Source organism: Pezoporus flaviventris, unplaced genomic scaffold (genome assembly GCF_033815535.1).
Source record: "Pezoporus flaviventris isolate CSIRO_AGI_PZ_B2104156 unplaced genomic scaffold, CSIRO_AGI_Pfla_v1 ptg000045l, whole genome shotgun sequence".
Taxonomy (NCBI): domain Eukaryota; kingdom Metazoa; phylum Chordata; class Aves; order Psittaciformes; family Psittacidae; genus Pezoporus; species Pezoporus flaviventris.
In genome coordinates this window covers 1,158,196-1,177,652 of record NW_026892593.1, presented here as the reverse complement: position 1 = coordinate 1,177,652, position 19,457 = coordinate 1,158,196, and the positions used below count along the sequence as shown (strand labels likewise).

Below are 19,457 nucleotides of genomic sequence, written 5' to 3'. Positions count from 1 at the left end.
CAGAGATGACACACTGCTTTTTATCACAGTGACCAGCTTCGTGATGCTGCTGAATTAATCTGTTGTTGCCTATTTAATGTACCTACTCATCTCTTTCTGCTTGGATTACAGATACACATGCTGCTAATATAGACGGCATGAAGCTTCTCCATATTCTGGCATTTAAGTATTTGCAGACTATCAAGATGTCACTTGTCATACATTCACTTAACATGCAGCATCCTGAAGGGCTGCCAAATTACAAACATTATAAAAAAGAAATCCAGAGGAAACATTATTTCAATTAAGGCAATTTTTCCTGTTTGTGCTCCAAATAAGTTAAAAGGGGAAAATGGAAGTTGAAACTAAAAAAAGAAACGAAACCAGAAGAATGGCTCATGTATCACAAAGTCTAACTGCTGTGAAACAGCCAACGGGCTACTGCTCATCCCATCACACTGTGTGGTTATAACTTCTTAAAGCCATGTCATATGTCAGATAACAACATTCCAGAAATAAACATCTGTCTTGCATTTATTTTTTAGAAGGAAGGACTAAATCTTACAAGGGGCATGGTCTGAGCAGAAACTCAGGCATCTTTGTGGATTTTGATCAAGATGTGACTGCTGCAGCTGAAGGCCTTGCCCTAAATGATCTGATTTGGAAGACTACATTAGTGGTGCCATAGCATTTTAATTTCAGCCCTTGGTGTGCAAACTGACGCTATACACAGGTCTCGAGAAACAGTTTTCGGCAGTCTTCCTGCTGTACACCATTTCCAGATGTCCCACTATCCAGCAATGCCCAGCGGCTTGACTAGCAGCATGTGATGATGCTCTACATGATGAGTAATTACCAGCTCTGCTGCAATCCTACCTCCTGTCCCCCATTTAAATGTGTATGCACTACCCAAGCAAATTGTGGCAAATTGGTACAATTAGCCTGTGCATCAAGAAAACACTGTTCTAACAGGGAATATCAATGAATGGACCTTGTCAGGTTTTACTGATATCGAGTTATACCTGTCCGTATTATGCAAATGCAAACACATACACATATACATATATGCATTTTAACAGGTTGTATAACTTTCCTTCAAAGCTGTTGGTGCTGAAAGGCTAGATAATCATTCCATGCTGGCCATCAAGCCACTACACGGTTATCATGCTAATCAAAGCCTGCTTTGAAATGCTGTTTAGTTTCATCACCATTACAAAGGAGCAGCTAAAGGACATGTAAGGGAGGCTGGGAGGGAGTGAATGCTCTGAGACACTATAATCTATTTGAACAGCCATGTTTATTGGAAACAGGAGGGGAAATTGTTTAGCGTAAGCTAGTATCAATCACTGAATGGTTTCTGTTCCTTGTTATTAATGTGCAGGCAGCCGAGCAGGGAAGAATGAGCTTTGTGGAAAGACAGACACCTCCCCACTAAAGGGGGAAAGAATTGGTAGCCCCCACGCATACCAGATGGACTCCTGCAATCTTTCATAAAGACTATTTTTTTCCCAGACTAGGACAAAGAAGTCATAACATCTCAATGCCTGAACGATCCTTTGTTATTTTGAAAAGTTCTGTGCCTTTTTTGTATATGCAGAGGGAATTGTTTTTTGGGGATAGGGATCTCCTCCAGAAAGGACCCTCCATCCAGTAGAGCAAAAGGCTCTACTATAATACAAATAAGTGTGACTGCCTGGCTAACTATGCTTTCTAGCCTCTCTGTAGGTGTGAATGCTTTAACTGTCTTATCGCACAGTTGTCTCGTTTTTCTTTTTTTTTTTTAATTAAAGAAACACGCTTCTTCTTTAAAACAAGAATGGTTTGTTGGATTTATCTGGTTTAACTTAGGGTTAGCAAATTAAAAGTGAACACTGATTTCAGAGGAATTAAATCAAGTGTCTACAGTTATCATTCTCCAATAGATCATAGGTGTGGAGGCTATAACCTCTTCTGGAACTGTAAAACTGCTGGCAAGAACGAAGTAGACAATGATCTATAGGACTTTGATGCAACAAGTATAGCCATAGAAGAGCTTTCCCAGGCTCCCCGATTTTGGTGTGCCAGCTTGAAAGCTCATTAGGGAGCCAGAGTTGTGTGTATTCATGACAGATGCTGAAGGATATTTTTCACCACACTTAGACTTAAACGGTAAAGCAAACAGGAGATTCCTGTTATGTCATAGAAAAACTACTTACACACGCAAATAAATGTAAAAAATACCTCAGCCTCAAAACTGATCTGTTTCCTATTAAAATCATAAGTGTACCTATTCATAATGAATCAAAATGCATGCTCACGGATGGATGTTTAAAATATAAAGTGGGCATGTTTTCTTCTGCTGAGTTCTGAAGTATTCTAAACCATACCTGCCAGGCCATAGTCACATCAGATCTCCTACACAAAATGAGTTTTGATTAGGTCAATATTTGGTTAGAAAGACATAGCAGGTGCATCAGAAAGGAAATGTTCATCAGTAGATAGCAGACTCCTTTTTGTATGAGCCTTAAACCAGTATTTGAAAGGGCACTATGCCACTTCAAGTCTTCAGGTTGACACAGACAGCTAAGATCTATGTGGCAGTATTGGGTTTCCAAGGCAAGGTTTTGGTAGCAGAGGGACTACAGGGGTGGCTTCTGTGAGAAGCTGCCAGAAGCTTCCCCCACATCCAAGAGAGCCAATGCCAGCTGGCTACAAGATGGGCCCACCACTGGCCAAGGCTGAGCCCATCAGTGACGGTGGTAGTGCCTCTGGGATAACATAGTTAAGAAGGGGGAAAAACTGCAAGAGCAACTGCAAGTGGAGAGAGGAGTGAGACTGTGTGAGAGCAACAGCTCCGCAGACAGGCAGGTCAGTGCAGGAGGGCAGGAGGTGCTCCAGGTGCCGGAGCAGAGATTCCCCTGCAGCCTGTGGTGCAGCCCACGGTGAGGCAGCTGTGCCCCCTGTAGCCCATGGAGGTCCATGGTGGAGCAGGTCTCCACCTGCAGGTCAGGGAGGGCCCCACACCAGAGCAGGGGGGTACCCAAAGGAGGCTGTGACCCTGTGGGAAGCCTGCGCTGGAGCAGGGCCCTGGCTCTCCGTGGGGAGAGGAGCCCAAACTGGGGCAGGTTTGCTGCAGGACTGGTGACCTCACAGGGGATCCAGGCTGGAGCAGTCTGTGCCTGTGGGAAGGCACCCTGTGGAAGGGACCCACGCTGGAGCAGTGTGTGAAGAACTGCAGCCTGTGGGAAGGACTCACACCGGAGAAGTTTGCGGAGGACTCTCTCCCACGGGAGGGACCCCAAACTGGAGCAGGGGAAGGGTGTGAGGAGGAAGGAGCAGCACAGACAAAGTGTGATGAACTGACCGCAACCCCCATTCCCTGTCCCCCTGAGGTGGAGGTAAAGAATTCGGGAGAGAAGTTGGAGGAAGAAGGGAGATGTGGGGAAGGTGCTTTAAGGCTTGATCTCAGACATCATGGGATTTCTCTAACAAATATAATTTATGCTTACTCATGACACTAGGGTTATTTTCTAGTGAGGACAGGAGGCAGCACATGGACAGCTCACTCAACATACAGTGATGAGCAGTGAAATTAAGTTTTGATTTTAAGCAACTCCTGATATGCTACACGTCATTTACGTAACTGTCTATTGTCCAGGTATGCTTTTATGTTTAATACAAAGATAGGCTGGAGAAACAGATACTGGCCTCAGCTGGAAACTCTACTGGAACAATGCCATTGACATGAAGTTTCATTTGGTGCAGTTTTGCATCAATTTATAGGGCCCCATCACTCTCATAACTGAGAAGTCCAATGGGCTAGAAGCAAGCTGCCATCACTTTCAGTCATCTCTGAATGGTAAACAGTTCAGATTATAAATTCTTTGCCACAAAATTGTCTGCTGCTAATTGCTCTTTTGCATGTAATTATCAGTGAGGATTTAATAAGTATGGAAATACTGTTACATGCCAAAAAGTAAAAATAAAATGAGAAAAAGCAGACTTAAAGAATGTCTGGCAGACAAACTCTTTAATTAAACCCGGAACACCATTCTGGCTGACGTCTCTCTTGGTGAACATCTCCGACAGAGAGATGAGGTTTTATAATACTTCAAGCAGAACGAGTAATAATTTGCTTCTACAGCTGGAAAGGTTCTGGCCTTTGCCTCTATGTTACCAATTTGAAAAGACCATCCATATAGGTGAGAATAAGACTGAACATATCAAGGGAAACAGAGAATCTTATCTTAAGAATAGTAACTTCTAAACCAGCACCAATTCAAATGAGAGGTAGGTGAAACTTAGAAGGGGTTTTGAACTGTCACTAGACTTGTAGGAGTAGCTCCAGCTCTCACTTTCTTTACATGATCTGTCTCTTAAAGAACCACAGGGTTTATGCTGCAGGTAGAACATAGGAGGTGGGGCTAAGAAACTGAACTGTCCTCTCAAGGATTTTCTTCTTGTTTCTGATTAGGAAAAAAAAGATGAAGGTGGACAAATAACTTCACAGTGACACTTTCTGCCTACTGTCAAATGGCAACGGAAGTTGAAATTTACTTGAAATTTTCCTCCTGTGGTCACAGTCATTAGACAATATTGATCAGAATACAATCATAAATCACAAATACACAAGATAATAAGGTTCCTATATCTAGATCCCATGTAGTTAATAGCTAAACTACTGTTTGCCACTCTGAGAGAAAAATCACGTGTTGCTGTAAGCTATCAAAGAAAATGAAGTGGAAGGAAGATTTGGTATTTTCACTACATTTCTCTAAAGGGAAAACATCTAGATTTAGGGTTGCTAAGCAGGTTAATGACCTGTTGCACAAGACTAAAGAATAAATTATTTACTGAGAAAGAATGAGTAGAATGCAAATCTGAAATGTATTTTCTTGAGTGAAAAAAAAATAGATCTCTTGCTTTAATTTCCTTAATTGCTGGTTTTTAGCTGTCATTAAGTGGTTCTATGTAGACCTGAAAATGCCTTTCTAATTCTCATGAAAAATACAGAAACAAAATAGACCAAGTTTGGCTAAGCATAAGGCTGGTACTAAAAGCTGTGGGTGGGAAGTGTTACAAGCTTGCTTTCGCTATTCCTGGTGCAATTCTTCAATGTGAATCTGTTGCCCAAAGGGAAACAACCTACAGAACTAGTGAGAATTTTGTTCTTCCTGCCTGCTCTAGTCTATATTATTTCTTTCTCTGAGGATTAGGAAGGTGACAATTATGGTGAGACATTTTGTGTGTGATATAATATGGATTTACCAGGAACTCTGAGACCAATTCATGGAGAACAGATGTGGCAAGAGTCACTGTTGTATTCACTTATTTTAGATTTAAGTTGCTAGCCTAGATGCAAGAGGCCATGCCTAATCATAAGCACACTGAGCCTTCTAGATCTTCATACTTGATTGTATTATTAGTAGCAAAAAGAGACATCACACTTAAGTATCTTTGCATTTGGCCAAATGAACTCTGAAGGCATTCTGGCCCACTCTGTTTTTGTTAGCAAGATTTTTTTGACATAGTTCTTTGGGCATAGGTTTGCTTACTATCATTGGAGAGGATGGTCTCAGTCTGGGAGCTGTTTTTGTAACTCATGTATGAAAGTAAAGTGAAACTTCCAGACTTCTCCCTTTTTGAGGGTTCATTATGAATTCCTCTTCAATATCATTACTGAAACTCTAAAATGAAGATAACACCACCAGGATGGATTTCATGTCTGTTTTACCTGAAAGATTTCTGCATTCCATTTGTGACTGATATTGGCATAAGGCAACCCTCTGGAGGGCATAGCTTTTTTTTCAGATCATTCTTTTTTGCTTTCTAAACTAGAACAGGAAAAGAATAAACCCTGGCTGATTGGATCGCCTTAGCGGCGTATTTCTTTAGGACTTCAGTATCAGAACAAATTAGATCATTCTGCACTGATGTGATATATAATTCCTGTATCTCTGTGCCATCAGCTCCTCGGGCTTGGTTTGAAGGGATAAGAATTACGCTGCAGCATTTGAGTGAAACTGTTTTTATTATTGGAATCACAATATTTTTTTATGGGCAAGAGAAAAACTACCACAACTGGCACACAGTATGACTCAAACTTACATACTGGGAACCTAAATTCTGTCAGCATCAATTGGAGATGAAGAACATCCGCTGATTTGAGACTTTGTTTTCATGTAGCCCTACTAGCAAAAAGAAACTACTTCCTGTTTGCAATTCAGCGCACACTGGTTTTATTATTTCCTTTAATTCTTTCTCATGTTTTAAATCACTTATTAAGAAATCTTCCAGCATTACTTCTAAGTATCTCTTGGTGCATCAGTTGAGCACAGCTAAGTTAAATACTAGATCTGCCACTTGAAAATATTAATTGATGGAAAGAAATGAAACAGTAATGACAGCTGAAACAATAGCTGTTTTTAAAAAATCTGATTTCAGCTGTTGTCAAACTTGTTGATCTTTAGTGAAAAGTGAAATATGTACTTTAATGGAATATCATTCTCGCTGCATCTTCCATCCTCATATTATAGGTTATGTTTGCTACATTTTTCTCCTTTTACTGTAAAAGATGACTCTTTGAAACAAGAAGGGCTGATTGCTCCATTAGCTCTTGATATCATTCAGCACTTAGGACAATATTAATTTCTTTTGCACTTTATTTGCATTCTCTAATCACTGGAAATACCCTGGAAAATCTTATACCATTTGATGACCCAAACAGAGAATATTTTTCTGCTGAACCCTTTCCTAGAAGTGCAGCCTTTTTCCCTAGACATTTATATTGAGCATAAATTATGATGGCTCTTAAGACGAGATATGTGAATTTTGGCAAATATATCTTAAACCTCTTGCATTAAATTGTCATGAAAACCAAAACAAATAAACGAGATAGGTAGTGAGTTTCGTGGATTTCAGTTGGAAGCAACTCTGAATGTATACCAAGACTGCAAGGTCTAACAACATATAAAATTGAATTACTAGCTTCCATTTTGAATCATCACCTGATTCTGTTTTCACAGAAGTTTTGCCCTCTGACTGGAACAAGGATGAAAAGCTGGGACTTACTTGACTTGATATGCCACAAACTGCATGTGCCAAAAAGTGACAGCTTGAGTAAATGATTTTGTCAAAACAGAAAGTATCAGTAAGGCGGCAACACTGAGGGACTGAAGGATTCATAGCAGTTTGTTAGAAGCAGTGGTATATATTCAGCTATTACTCCTTTTTCTTTTTGCCAAGGGTTCTGATTAGTCAGCTTTTTCATATTAAATAACTGAATGCAGATAATTCTGTAGCTTACTAATGTTGAATGTTACTGAGCATACGTCCATAAAGGAATGATTCTAGAATAAGACTCATGCAAAGTTAATGAACTATAGCTGTCATCAAATAACTTTCTTAGAGGAATATTATTTTACATTAAGCATACCCAAATTGTAAGTCTTCTACAAATATTCTAAAAGACCTATGTTGGGGAACACCTCCATGTATAAACCTTACTTTTCAGAAGTAGCCACTGTTCTTACTTTCTTATTGCTTTTATGCTATATTCTGCACACATCAGGAAGGATCAGATGAGGGTGGCAGGGAGTAGAATACTTACCAGAAATGACAGTGAAAGAATAAAGTATTTAACAATGAGAATCTGTAACTTCTTGGGGTACCTAAGTGGGTTTGAATACAGGATTACATATTTGACTGGAGTATTAATAATTCAGATACATTATTGTAGAGAATTCCAGGAAAAAAATATGTCACTTTTTTTCTTTTTTTACTGCTATAAAACTTAAAGCCTCAGCATTTTTACTGGCTCAAAAAAAATATTTTATGATGAAGACCCACAGTAAAGTTCAAATGAAGAGAAGGAATTCGTAATTTGGTAGCCCTAACTGTAGAGATAAACAAAATATGTCATTTGATGACATATGTGACCCCAAGTGGCAGTTTTTCTTCACCAGATGTCATTTAATCTTTTAGCTGCAGGTGCAGAAGTTATCTTGAGGCAGAAGCTACAAACAGAGCAATTTTACAGGAGATGTTCTACTTGGTGGGAAATGTAGGAATAATTGCCACATGCAGCTCTATTTCCTTCTGCCTTCCAACAGTGGATATATATATCCCTTGTCCCCAGATTAGAACATGGTTCAGCATAACATTTGCTCCTTTGGTCAGTGTTTTGCAATTCATGTGAAAATGGATATTCATTTCAGTTGTTTCTAAGTATTCAAAGGAACACATTTGTTCTGAATTACCTATCTGGACATCTTGGTAGCTGCTAATAAAAGAGAATCAAATGGATATAATGGCACATTTGATCAGTTCCCACAGATCTGGAAATGCATTCATCATCCCAGGCTTTGCTTGGTTTTGCAAATGTGTCAGTTAGGGTTTTATCCTTCTGGATAATGAAAATGGCATTTATATTGTACCGTGCTAACTTGAGCTAAGAATTTTGATGAACTGGGCCCTCATTAAGGAGACTGAAAAATGATTTGTTTTCCCCGATCTCTGAAGCATGTAAAATAAATACACTAATTAAAGAAAGATCTGAGCCTCTGACCTTATGCAGCAGTGATACAGATTTTCTTCCTGTTTGATACTCCTGCAAGACACAATAACATCTTTTTCCAGCAAAGCACATAAGCATGCGCTTAACATGAAGCCATAAGAGTACTCTGATTGGTTTAAAATTAAGCAATGTGTTTAAGTGCTTTATTGTATTTAAGCCAGCCTTGACTCTACCAAGATGGCTCACACAACCCAACCACGTTCCACAATTCACTGTTTCCCTAGAAGTCTGAAATAACATGGACCACTGTCAACCTCCTTTGACTGCCCTGCAGGTACTGCACTACTGCAGTACTAGATGAGTCACCTCAAGGAAATGTAATTTTGGAGCTGGCTTCTTGAAACAAAAACTGCATCAGTTTGTGGACAAAGAGTTCTGAGCAGAAAAAAAATTACCCCTGTGGGTGCTTCTGCCCTTCTAGTAATGTTCTGGTCCCAAATGTTGACTAAAATGGAGTATTTTCCTTGCAATAAAATAGCTATATTTACAAGCTGACCTTGAAGCATGTACAAACTATTCCTTCTGGATGGTATCACAGCTTCTCAGCTAGATGCCTCAGACTACACACTGCCAAGGGATAATGAAAATTCTCTTTCAGCATCAGCTGCTGCTGCTGTGTAAATTTACCATAATACAAATCTCACGCTGTTCTTGGCCTTTGCTGGGTTTCCAGAATGACCCCGTTAACACCACACAGAAAAGCAAAGCAGATGAGAGAGCAACGAATGGAAGCAACGCAAGAAAAGGACCTGAGAGCAGTGAGCCCCTGTGGTTTAATCACAATGGCAAATACGGAAGGGAAAACATCCTGTATCTGAAAAGGACAACAAACTGAGCCATGCACCAGGCTGGCAGATTATAGTAGGTGCTTCTCCATCTGTTTCTCTGCTCCTTGGCAGCACAGGTTTCAAATGAGAGTTGAGGGACACTAGTTTCTGCTCACAGTGGTTCTGCAGGGGCAGCACGCTTTGATGACCTCCTGATGGAGGATAAGGCTGCAGAATTGCATATCCCTCCCATTCCTGCCAATCACAACTGCAGAGAGTGTAACTATTCACAGCAGGACAAAGTAACTGCAAAATGCCACCAGATCAGCTTTTTCACACTGAGAATGCACTGGTGTAAATGACAACAACAGGTAGAAGAAAACAAAGAAACAAGCTTGTTTCTATTGCTGGAGAAAGCACTGCCTCCAGAAACACTGTAGGAATGGACTCTGAGGACATTTCTACAAAATGTTGAGAGACAAAATCATTTTTATCTTGCAATATGTAAACAGACAATTGTCTCTCTGTATCTCATCCTTGCAAATGACATTGTTTCTACAATATATTGTTCCAGGCTCTCTGAAGCACTAGCTAGTAATGCAAAAATCTTACAAAAATGACTAATTTTGGTCTTTAAAAGATGATAACAGAACAAAGACCTGATCTGGTACCATTATAGCAGAATACAGAGATAAAATGATGCCCTTAAGCTGGCAATACCACAAAAGTGGTGAAAGAATTAAAAATCATACAGGTCACCTTGACCGTGACAGACAGGAGATGTTTTTTCTAATGTAAGTAATAGGAATCAACATTTCAATGCGTGAAAGACTAAGGAGTTTTTGAGAACTATTTTTGTTTTGAAAATGACATTCCTCTGTATCAGACTGTAGCAGCGCTGGTTGACTTTCGTGACAGAAGTTATTAAGAAATGCCAGTTCTCTCAGTGAGAGGTACTGGCATCATTAACCCCCCAACAGATAATGAAGCAACAGGGGGTATTTCTTCAGATTGTTTTGAAATTTAAACATATTCTTTTTGATGTAAGTTTTTCTTACCGGCACGTAATGATTTTGAAAGTATTACAACTAATTGCAGATATTTTCTTTTAAGAGTCTCTTCCCGCTTGAATAATGCACTTAAGATATATGAGATTCCTGGCTGGTACTTGTGCTTCTTTTGTTTTGTATTTGCCATTCATATACATAAATTCACAAATGAGCCACCGATACTTGGCAGTCCTAGTCAATTTTATACATATTCATTATAAAGAGAAGAAAAATTGTACATACCCAGAGGGTTTAAAAATTCTAACCATGATTCTGATAGTTCAAATATACGCTGTTTCATATGTCTCCTAAACTTAGACTATACCCTATTATAATACATGGGTATTAATCCTAGAATGATATTAGTAGGCTAATAATATGTATTTAAACAACTTTCACACCTATGACTCTGTGTTGACAAATTTTAGCATGCAAACATGTAGTTACTGAATTATATCAAAGAGCAAAATCACGTGGAAAGACACTAGGCCCCAAGACTCAGTAAGTTATGGTGAGAATATTGGCAATATAAATTAACTTTTCTTTCTGTTCAAATGTTTGCTGACACTCACACAGACCTTCAGCGCAGAGCTGAAGAGACTGACTGTTATCTGTTCTTTGGTGGTAGAAAGACCCTGGAGACCCCAGCCCCTTCAGCAGCCCTGCCTCCAGGGTAAAGTGGAAATGGTTGCACTAGGCCGAGTTAACTAAATTCGGGCAAAACTCTAATAAAGACAAGGAGGCATGTAGCTTTCCCACACATTAGCGGATTCATATGTTCTGGGGGTTGGATCTTGACTTCCTTCCTTTTAAAGGTTTCAATTCAAAATACTCAAAAGATTTTGCAGGGAGAAGTGGCAGTTCTGTAGGTGCAAACAGCAAAAGCAATCTTACAGCAGTTTTCCAGTCTGTTACCTTGCTATGCCCTTGTTCTCTTTTAAAAAATACGTAACGAGAGGCAACTACACAGACAGGGTCTAATCAGTACTTGAACTTAGTACTCCTCTGACAAGATTTTGTGCATAATAACCACTTTCTGTGTGTTAAATATACTTCAGTTCACAGGAAAAAAAAAAAAAATCAAAGAAATTTTGAGTTGATCAAACGTAGAGCTTTTCAGTCCCAGAACAGCCTCTAATAAGGACTGGTATGTGTTCCTGCTCAAGATGACCTAATAGTACAGGTATTATATGTCAGATATAAGAACTACGAAAGGATGGCTGAAAAAAAATTTCTCCTGCAAAGCATATGGAATTCAGGGGATGTTTTTAGATTCTTCCATTGTGAGAATGTGGGTGATGGTGTGTACTGAGTCATTATTATTTATTTATTACTCAACTAGCAAATTTGAAAGAATACATATGTTAAGAGCTGTTCAGCATGCAAGTTAGAAGACTAATAGAGCCCTATAGTAAAACATGCATAGAGTATGAAAAAGATCAAAACATGAATCAGTTTGTGGTGTCCAACAGAGACACATGCTGACAGGCAGTGGATTATGTTTGTTGCTCAAGTGATGGCAGGCTGGCAACAGGCATCATCTGCTCTGAGAGTCACTGAGTCACTGTACCTTGGACGATCCCATAGATGAGTCAGTTTTGCTCCAAGAAATCAGACTCTGCACAGTTACACTCTATTGCATAGATTCATTAATTCCAATTTAGTTTTAGCCCTCTGTGTTCACCCTGATTCATGGAAGAATAATTACATTTGTATTTTTTCATTTTTGCTGTTACTGACAGTCTCATAAGTGAGGGAGGGAGACAGCAAGCACATCCTATAGACCCGAAATGAAGCACTCTTAAGCAAGAATCCACAAAACAGCAGCAGCGCTTTAAAATGTTATGAAATGAAACAGATTAGCCCTTATGTCTGTCTTGACAAACATTGACTCATATTGTAATTAGCCAATGTACCAACACTGAAATTTCTAAATTACTAGTATAGTCAAGGCTTTCCTGAAATGTGGGATCCGGAATAAACAAAATCCACAGCACAGCTACCTCTGGTTCTAATAAGCCTAAATAGTCCAAACACTTATAATTTGTATTTTTATGACTTCTGAAACACAGAGAGCATTGTTCAACATCAGAAGTTCCAATTAAACAACTGCTTTAAGTTTACTGGAGACAAGCATCTCTAGTACAAGCATGGCTGAGATCATTACATGAAGAAAGCTGGGTGTGCTGACATAAAGGGAAACATAATTTGCTCTGAAGCAATTACAAATGCAGAGTTGTGATAAGGAATGAAAATGGAAATGGTCAAGCAAAAAGAAAACCAAACTGGACTGATTTTCAGAAGAGGTATTAAGGAACACAAAAAACTTTTGTTCTGTAAACCAAGTTCATCTGGCATGAAAATAATACAATGACAAAAATCTTTTAATCTAAATTTTCAGCTCATGCTTCAAATCAGATTTCATTTGAAAAATTCATTTTATTTTTGGGTGATTGTGGAATGTATTCATAAAGTTTTGACCACAGATGCTGCAAAAAGCTGTGCAATGTTTAGCAACCAGAAGGGACATATTTTAGAATTTTTGTGTTTTGCTTGTTTGTTTTTTTAATTAAAATACTGTTAAATTTTTTTCCTCAAGATATTACATTTCCTGAAACTTAATCTTATGATGAGGGTGCTATTGGAGCTCTGCTCTTTTAGAGAGGCAATTGCAGCCCATTTGACAGTTGCTTCAGTCAACTACTTAACCAGATGCATGTATTATTTTCAGCACTTTTTTTCCCAGATCTTTCTCTATTTAAAGCTGATGGAATCAGACACTTTGCTTTGCTTTACAGAAGTGGATTATCTGGGTTAAGGAAGGAAAGCCTAAGCAGTTCACAGCTGTAGATATTATTTATTCTTCTTGGTAAGTGTAGAAATCTCCCCTAAATGAGTATCTTCTATTGTCCAAAAATGAAACAGTTTTAGGTGACAATTAGCACAGTAGCACCAACTGCTTTTGGAAAGATGCTTTTGGATTCTTACTTAAACTGCATGTGAACAAGTTTTCAGCTTTAGGGAGAAAGAAAAACTTTGCTAAAACTTTGGCTTAGGAAGTGAAAGGCAGCTTATGATTTATTTAGTTCCAAATGTGCCCTACTTTGGAAACTCCTACCATTTAGTATGGAATGTAATCTAACTTTAAAAATAATGAAAACAGAAAATAAAAGGGTGGAGAGAAGGAGGAGGGGAAACACTCTTAAGAGAGCATTGTTATGATTAAGATTCCAAAGCCAAGTTTCTAGTTCTCCAGTTAATGTGCTTTCATCTTTTGGAACGCAGTATTTTATTCAATGTAATTCAGGGATAGCCTTAAAACACACATTTACCCACACAACTGTTCTAGCATAGGTTATGCTGCTTTTTCAATTTGTTTGCTTTAAGTTAAAGATTGTTGTACCATTCTTTTTTGTTTCATATTTAAATCTAGATCACTTCTTTGACACCATCTGTGGTTTGTTAATATAATCAGCAGATACACTTGTAAAAACTTTCTTTCCAGACATCTTTTTAAAAATTCAAAGTTCAGATGTACAAAGTCAGTCACGCATCTAAGAGATAAGCCATGACTGTAAGGTTCTTGGCTCAAATATCTGCTTGCAGCAGTGAGCAGCAATTTTCCTTTTATTACCCCAAAAACCAGCTGTAAAAAACGATAACCAGCTTTAAATTTGTCATCCTAAAGGATTCCCTTTAAGCCGAGTAAAGCTGTGTGGTATAGTTCTTTCCAGGCTGATAGACAAAGATGTAGCACATTCCTGATGTCCTCTGCAATCAGTGGGATCACAACTCCCATGTGAAGTGAAAGGGCAAATTTTTGAGGGTTCAAATTCTAGTGCTGTGAATGCATCTCTAAACTAAACCTGCTCTTCTCTCATCTTCAGCATTTGGGGAATATATTTGCAAGTGTAAAGCAAGATAAATCCTTTCAGGTTCCAGCATTTAATTAAGCTTTCAGCTATCTTTGTGAATGAACCAAGAGCGTCTAATATGCATGTCTACAGGGAACAGATCAGGAGTACCACTCCATCTGTGAAGTTGTTTGCTATCAGCTGGAAAAAATCTCTTCGCAATTAGCTTTTCTCTGTGTGTAACTTCCTCTGGAACACTGCATCTACTATAGCTGAATCCCAATTGTAATAAATGTTCTTGAAGAAAATACTTGTAACTTCCTTCATGATGGCCTATGATTCTGGCAGTAATAAGAAATCAGGTTTAAGCAGTGACAGGGTAAGCTGGCTGAGGTATAGAAACCAGCATGGGAAGGATAACGCTAAATGATTTAAGATAATTTTAAAGTGTTCAAGGTTGTGCAGCAGACTAGAGCAGAATTGTTCTGAAATTATCTGATTTTTTTTTCTCTCGTACACTTGCTTGTAATAAGTATATGTATGTAGGATTCGCAAAGTCAGAAATAGCTTAGTTTAATGTCTAATTGGAAATAGTGAGGATTAAAAAAGTTAAATCCCTACTTGAGTGGATCTGCTTACAAGGACATGAAGACCTTACACACCATAGAGTTTTCTATTGTCTGATTGGTCTTAACATGCTTATCTGATAGAATGCAGCACGGTAACCATGTGGGCAGAACACTTTTGGAACAGATGATCTTCACCACCCCATAACAATTCCATCCCCGTTCAGTCAAAAGTTACGAACATAATGTGGTAATGTGACACTGACATCTCAGAAACAAATTGTTCCTGGGAAATGTAACATATGCAAAAGTCATGGTCACTGAAATGATTTAGAATAGCACTAATGTTCACATGGCAAAATGTGAATCAATATGCCAAATGTTTGTACTTCAACTTTTTATGTCTCAGTACTTCAAAGAGCAGCTACACAGTTTTTGTGTGTAGTATAATACCATCACAATTCAGATACCATAAACCATTTTCAGCTGTCACAACCAAGTCAAGGCTGAATCTATCTTCACGTGTATTGTTCCAGCTGGCTTCGTTGAATATCCAACACAGGCATTCAAGCAAAATGAAGTAAAGAAATTCACTCTCTAAAGGGAACTTTTAAGTATTCCCAAACCAAAGGAGTGTATGGCCTATTTGAAAATCAGTCAGCTCTCCTGAGTGCTTTCCCTCACTGTAGTTCCTCTACCCATACTGAAGTTTCCCCATATCTCTTCAGGATACCCACCCCCCTCCTGACTACTTGCATTTTCCTTACTCTATCCCTACATCACACCTCACCACAGTGCTACTGATCCAACATCATGCTGCACACCTCCTTACCCCCATACACTATTTCACTGTACAGTGCTAACCAAGTTGCTCCGGGGAATGAGATCAGTACGTTATTAAGCTCTCTCTCCAACAAAGACGATTAGCAATATGACTATCTTCGAAAATACAAGCTTGAACACTGTGGCTGGGTGACAGGCCATGGCAGTGACACACAGTTTCTCTCCACCGAGTAGAACACATTCTTTCCACCAGCTGTTGTCCAAGGCTGCCTGCAAGATGCATGTAATAAATGCCTATTTAAAAGAAATTTTTAGTCCTTTTTTCTTTTTAATACACATTAAGTGATCTAAAAGCTTTTTAGTTTTGCTGTACACATGCGTAACTGAGAGGGATTAAGGTTATTTAACGTTCTTGTATTTTAACATGAACCTTAAGGAAGATCTAGTATGGAAATATTACCCCAGTTCTCCCACTGCTCTGTACCATGTACTGATGCACAAACAGATCACAGGTTAGGCCCAGAAAAGTAACAAGATCAACATGAATGAGCTATAAAAGAAAAATAAATAAATAAATAAAAATTATCTGAAATACATCCTTTGGCTTCCAAGGCTCTGAAAGTGCTTACATCAGATTTTCAAGCTGTCTTCTTCAAACTACAGCCAAACAGGAGCTTGCCCCTCTTTTTTTTTAAACCAAGAAATTTGATTTTCACATCACCACTACTGGCTTCCATCAAACATTTCTCAGCGATGGCAGCCGCACATGTATGAGAGGGCCCGGAACAGAAGCTACAGCGTCTGTTAACACCGCAGTATGCCATGTCTGTAACGGCCGTAGTACAAAAATCACATCTGGTGCCTACCCACTCAGGGCACTGACAGGCACTCGGAGCGTTGGTGAATCCTTTTAATGTGGCCAGCTTCTAGGTCGAAGTGTACTAACAGCCACGTTTCAGTCGGCTCTAGCTCGAGGTGAGACCTGCGGAACCCCAACAAACACCACCCCAGCTGCAATCCGCCTCACCCGCTCACCACAACGAGGCTCCACATCCCGGCAAGCAACGCGCCGCGGAGGCCCCTCCGTCCCCCCCCCCGAACTACACGTCCCGGCGTGCACCGCCGATAGCTGCTGGTGCGACGTGGACAGGACGCACGCCGGGAAGCGTAGTCCTCGCCAACCTTCCCACCGCCTCCCGCCGCCGCATCCCCGCCTCCCGCCACCCTGCAACGGAGGCCTAAACTTCCCGCGCACGCTCTGCGCCACGTACGCCCTGGCGTCACACCGCCGTGGGCACCTCCCTCCCAGTGGCAGAGCCAATCCAGGGGCGCCGACAGCGCAAAGCGGGGAGGGGACTTCCGCGACCTTTGACCCGGCGCCAAGCGCTAGTGGCTCCCAGCCCGCCGGCCCCTCCCGCCGTGTCAGCCGCAGGAGGCGGCGGAGTGCCCGCCTTTCTCCGCCGCCCTCGTCCCTTCCACCGGCTCTGGCCCCGGCCCCGGCCCGCCGTGCCGTCCTCAGCAGCGGGCGAAGTGGAGCCGGCGCGGCCGGGAAGACGCTGCCGCCTTCTTCTCTTCTCCTCTCCTCCTTTCCCTCCCGGCCGGGTCCGTCAACATGGCGAGCGCCTCGTACCACATCTCCAACCTGCTGGAGAAAATGACATCCAGCGACAAGGACTTCAGGTGGGGCTCGCCGCCGCCGCCGCTCCCCCGCCGCGCCCTCCCCCGCGCGCCCGCCCGGCCCCGGCGCGCCCGCAGGCCCCGAGCCTCCCTGCCCCCATGGCCGTCTCCGCGCCGGCCCCGGGCCTGGCGCCGCGGCTGTCAGGGCCCGGTACCGCCAGACCGGGCCGTGCTTGCCTCGGTACCTCCCTGCGTGGAGAGAGGCCCCTCTTCCGTGGCTGCCTCTGCAGGGCAGGGCGCGAATCTGCAGCTACCCCGGGAAGTAAGTTCCTGGGAGGCAGGGCCTCTTCTCGCTGCCGGTGAAGGACGGGACACAGCAGTGCCCGAAAAGCCGCGGCCTCCACGCCTCGTGGGCAGATATCCTAGGCAGCCGTGAGGAGCGAAGTGGTCGTCAGGTTTGCAGAGCTGCGTGGGGATAGGTGAAGGCGGAAGTTAGCGTTTGATTTTTTTTGGCCTCGCAGATGCTCAGAAGACGAACGGACAAAGACCCGAGCAGCCTGCTGTGGCTGACCCCACTTTCAGCAGCAGAGATTGGGTGAGATGACCTCCCAGGGTCCCTTCCCAGCCTCAAAAAATACGGACCCTGTGACTCTGCAGATAGGAGCAGGGAGGGCCACCCAGCACAGCAGGCTTGAACATCATCTTGAGCTCACGTGCTTTCTGGATGCTGCATGTTGTAGACAGAAGAGTTTTGTGCTACTCACATAATTTGGTGTTGCCTTTCAAAGTCTTTGCATCCAGAGAGAGAGGTCCAGTTGAGTCTTAAGTGGACAGAACGAGTATATCAATTTTGAGGCTCTGTCATGGGAGCACTACCTCTTATTGATCATTTGCTTGCTTTGCAGTAAATTAATAGTAGCTAAAAAGCAAGGATCAGAAAGTATTAAGTATCAAAAAATGAAATGTTGTAAGTAAGTTATTTAAAACCCAGCAAAGGTAATACACAATAGTTGTAGCAAAATGTTAAAAATAATTACATTTGTTTGTATTGTGTGCAACTGGTAATTCACATTTGAAGCCTTTATTTGTCAAAGAGGGTACATGAATTCAGACAGGGAAAAGGCGTAAAAGACACTGGGGTTTTGTTGCTTTGCTGCAGCATTAAAGTGCTTAGTTTACAGTTAAAAAACACGTGGACATCCAAACAATTCTTTTGTTAATATATTAAGACCTAAAGGAAAACAGAGGTGAAGATTAAATAACCATAGAGTTGGACTTGGAATAATCTTGTTTGCTTTTGACAAACTGTTGTAGCACTGGACACGTGAAATAAATTTATGGGAATTTATGTTGATTCCTGTCATATTTTAGTAGCTTGATATTACCTGGGAAGTTTAAGCTAGAAAGTTTGGAAGTAGAAAAACAATTTGGTTAGTCTAAAAAGAGGCAATCCAGAATTTCCTGATTTACTTAAATTGTACTAAAAATAAATTCAAACATTTTTCCTCTGAATATTAGCAAAGATTTCTGTACTTTCATCATACTAATTTGTTTCTGTGATTAAGTGAGCTTTCCGTTTTGTACTAATGGGGAGCATGACTTAGAAAAAATTCTAATGGATACCAGCTAAATACTGACTTTGAGTATAAAACTTTTTGCATAAAAAAGCTAGGTTATACCTATCAAATGCAGTTGTAGCAAGCACTTTTTTCCCCAGCTGCATGTACTTAAAACTTGCTTTGTAATTGTGTAGAGTGCACTTTAAAAATTACTTGTTTTAGGACATTTGAACAACTTTGGGGTTCTTAAATAGTAAAAAAACCCGAACAAACAAAAACAATTAACAGGAGAGAAAAACAAAACAAACAAGAAACCAAATAAAAATTCCTAGCGTAGATTAAAATCTGACTTTACAAGCCATGGAAATGGGTGACAGTAGACCTTTACAAACTGGCTGTTATGCGGTAATGCATTTTATGAAACTTTGTGTGTCTTATTTGCATAATAGATAAAATAGTATTTAGTGCATTTTTCTAAGGTGTATTTGAAGAGGGACATTGTAGTTAACTTCTCGATACCAAGAAGCTGAGTATAACTTACAGTTCAAGTAGCCACTTTACCATAAAATTTAACCCTCTGCTTTTTGACTAAACTGACTTGTTTAATGACTGACTTGTCTGGCACAAATGTTTGTAGTATCCAGAAACTCAGACTCTAAAATGGGCAGTAACGTAAGGTGGCAATTTACTGTGTGGCTGTGAGAGGAGGAGAATGACTACTCTGAGTAC

At 40.6% G+C, this 19,457-nt stretch overlaps 2 protein-coding genes across 2 annotated transcripts in view; one reads left to right on the top strand and one right to left on the bottom strand.

Annotated features, from left to right (window-relative positions):
- Nucleotides 1-16,744, bottom strand: part of GRIP1 (glutamate receptor interacting protein 1) — a 366,320-nt gene extending 349,576 nt beyond the window's left edge. Inside the window, exons 1-2 of the mRNA XM_061467161.1 lie at nt 16,580-16,744; nt 15,733-15,846 (exon numbers count right to left, since the gene is read on the bottom strand). Of these exons, the coding sequence (XP_061323145.1) occupies nt 15,733-15,753 (21 nt within the window). The 5' untranslated portion in view covers nt 15,754-15,846; nt 16,580-16,744. The remainder of the gene's footprint in view (nt 1-15,732; nt 15,847-16,579) is intronic.
- Nucleotides 16,745-17,044: 300 nt separating this feature from the next.
- CAND1 (cullin associated and neddylation dissociated 1) overlaps nt 17,045-19,457 on the top strand; it is a 28,483-nt gene continuing 26,070 nt past the window's right edge. Inside the window, exon 1 of the mRNA XM_061467153.1 lies at nt 17,045-17,232. Coding sequence (XP_061323137.1) covers nt 17,165-17,232 — 68 coding nt within the window. The 5' untranslated portion in view covers nt 17,045-17,164. The remainder of the gene's footprint in view (nt 17,233-19,457) is intronic.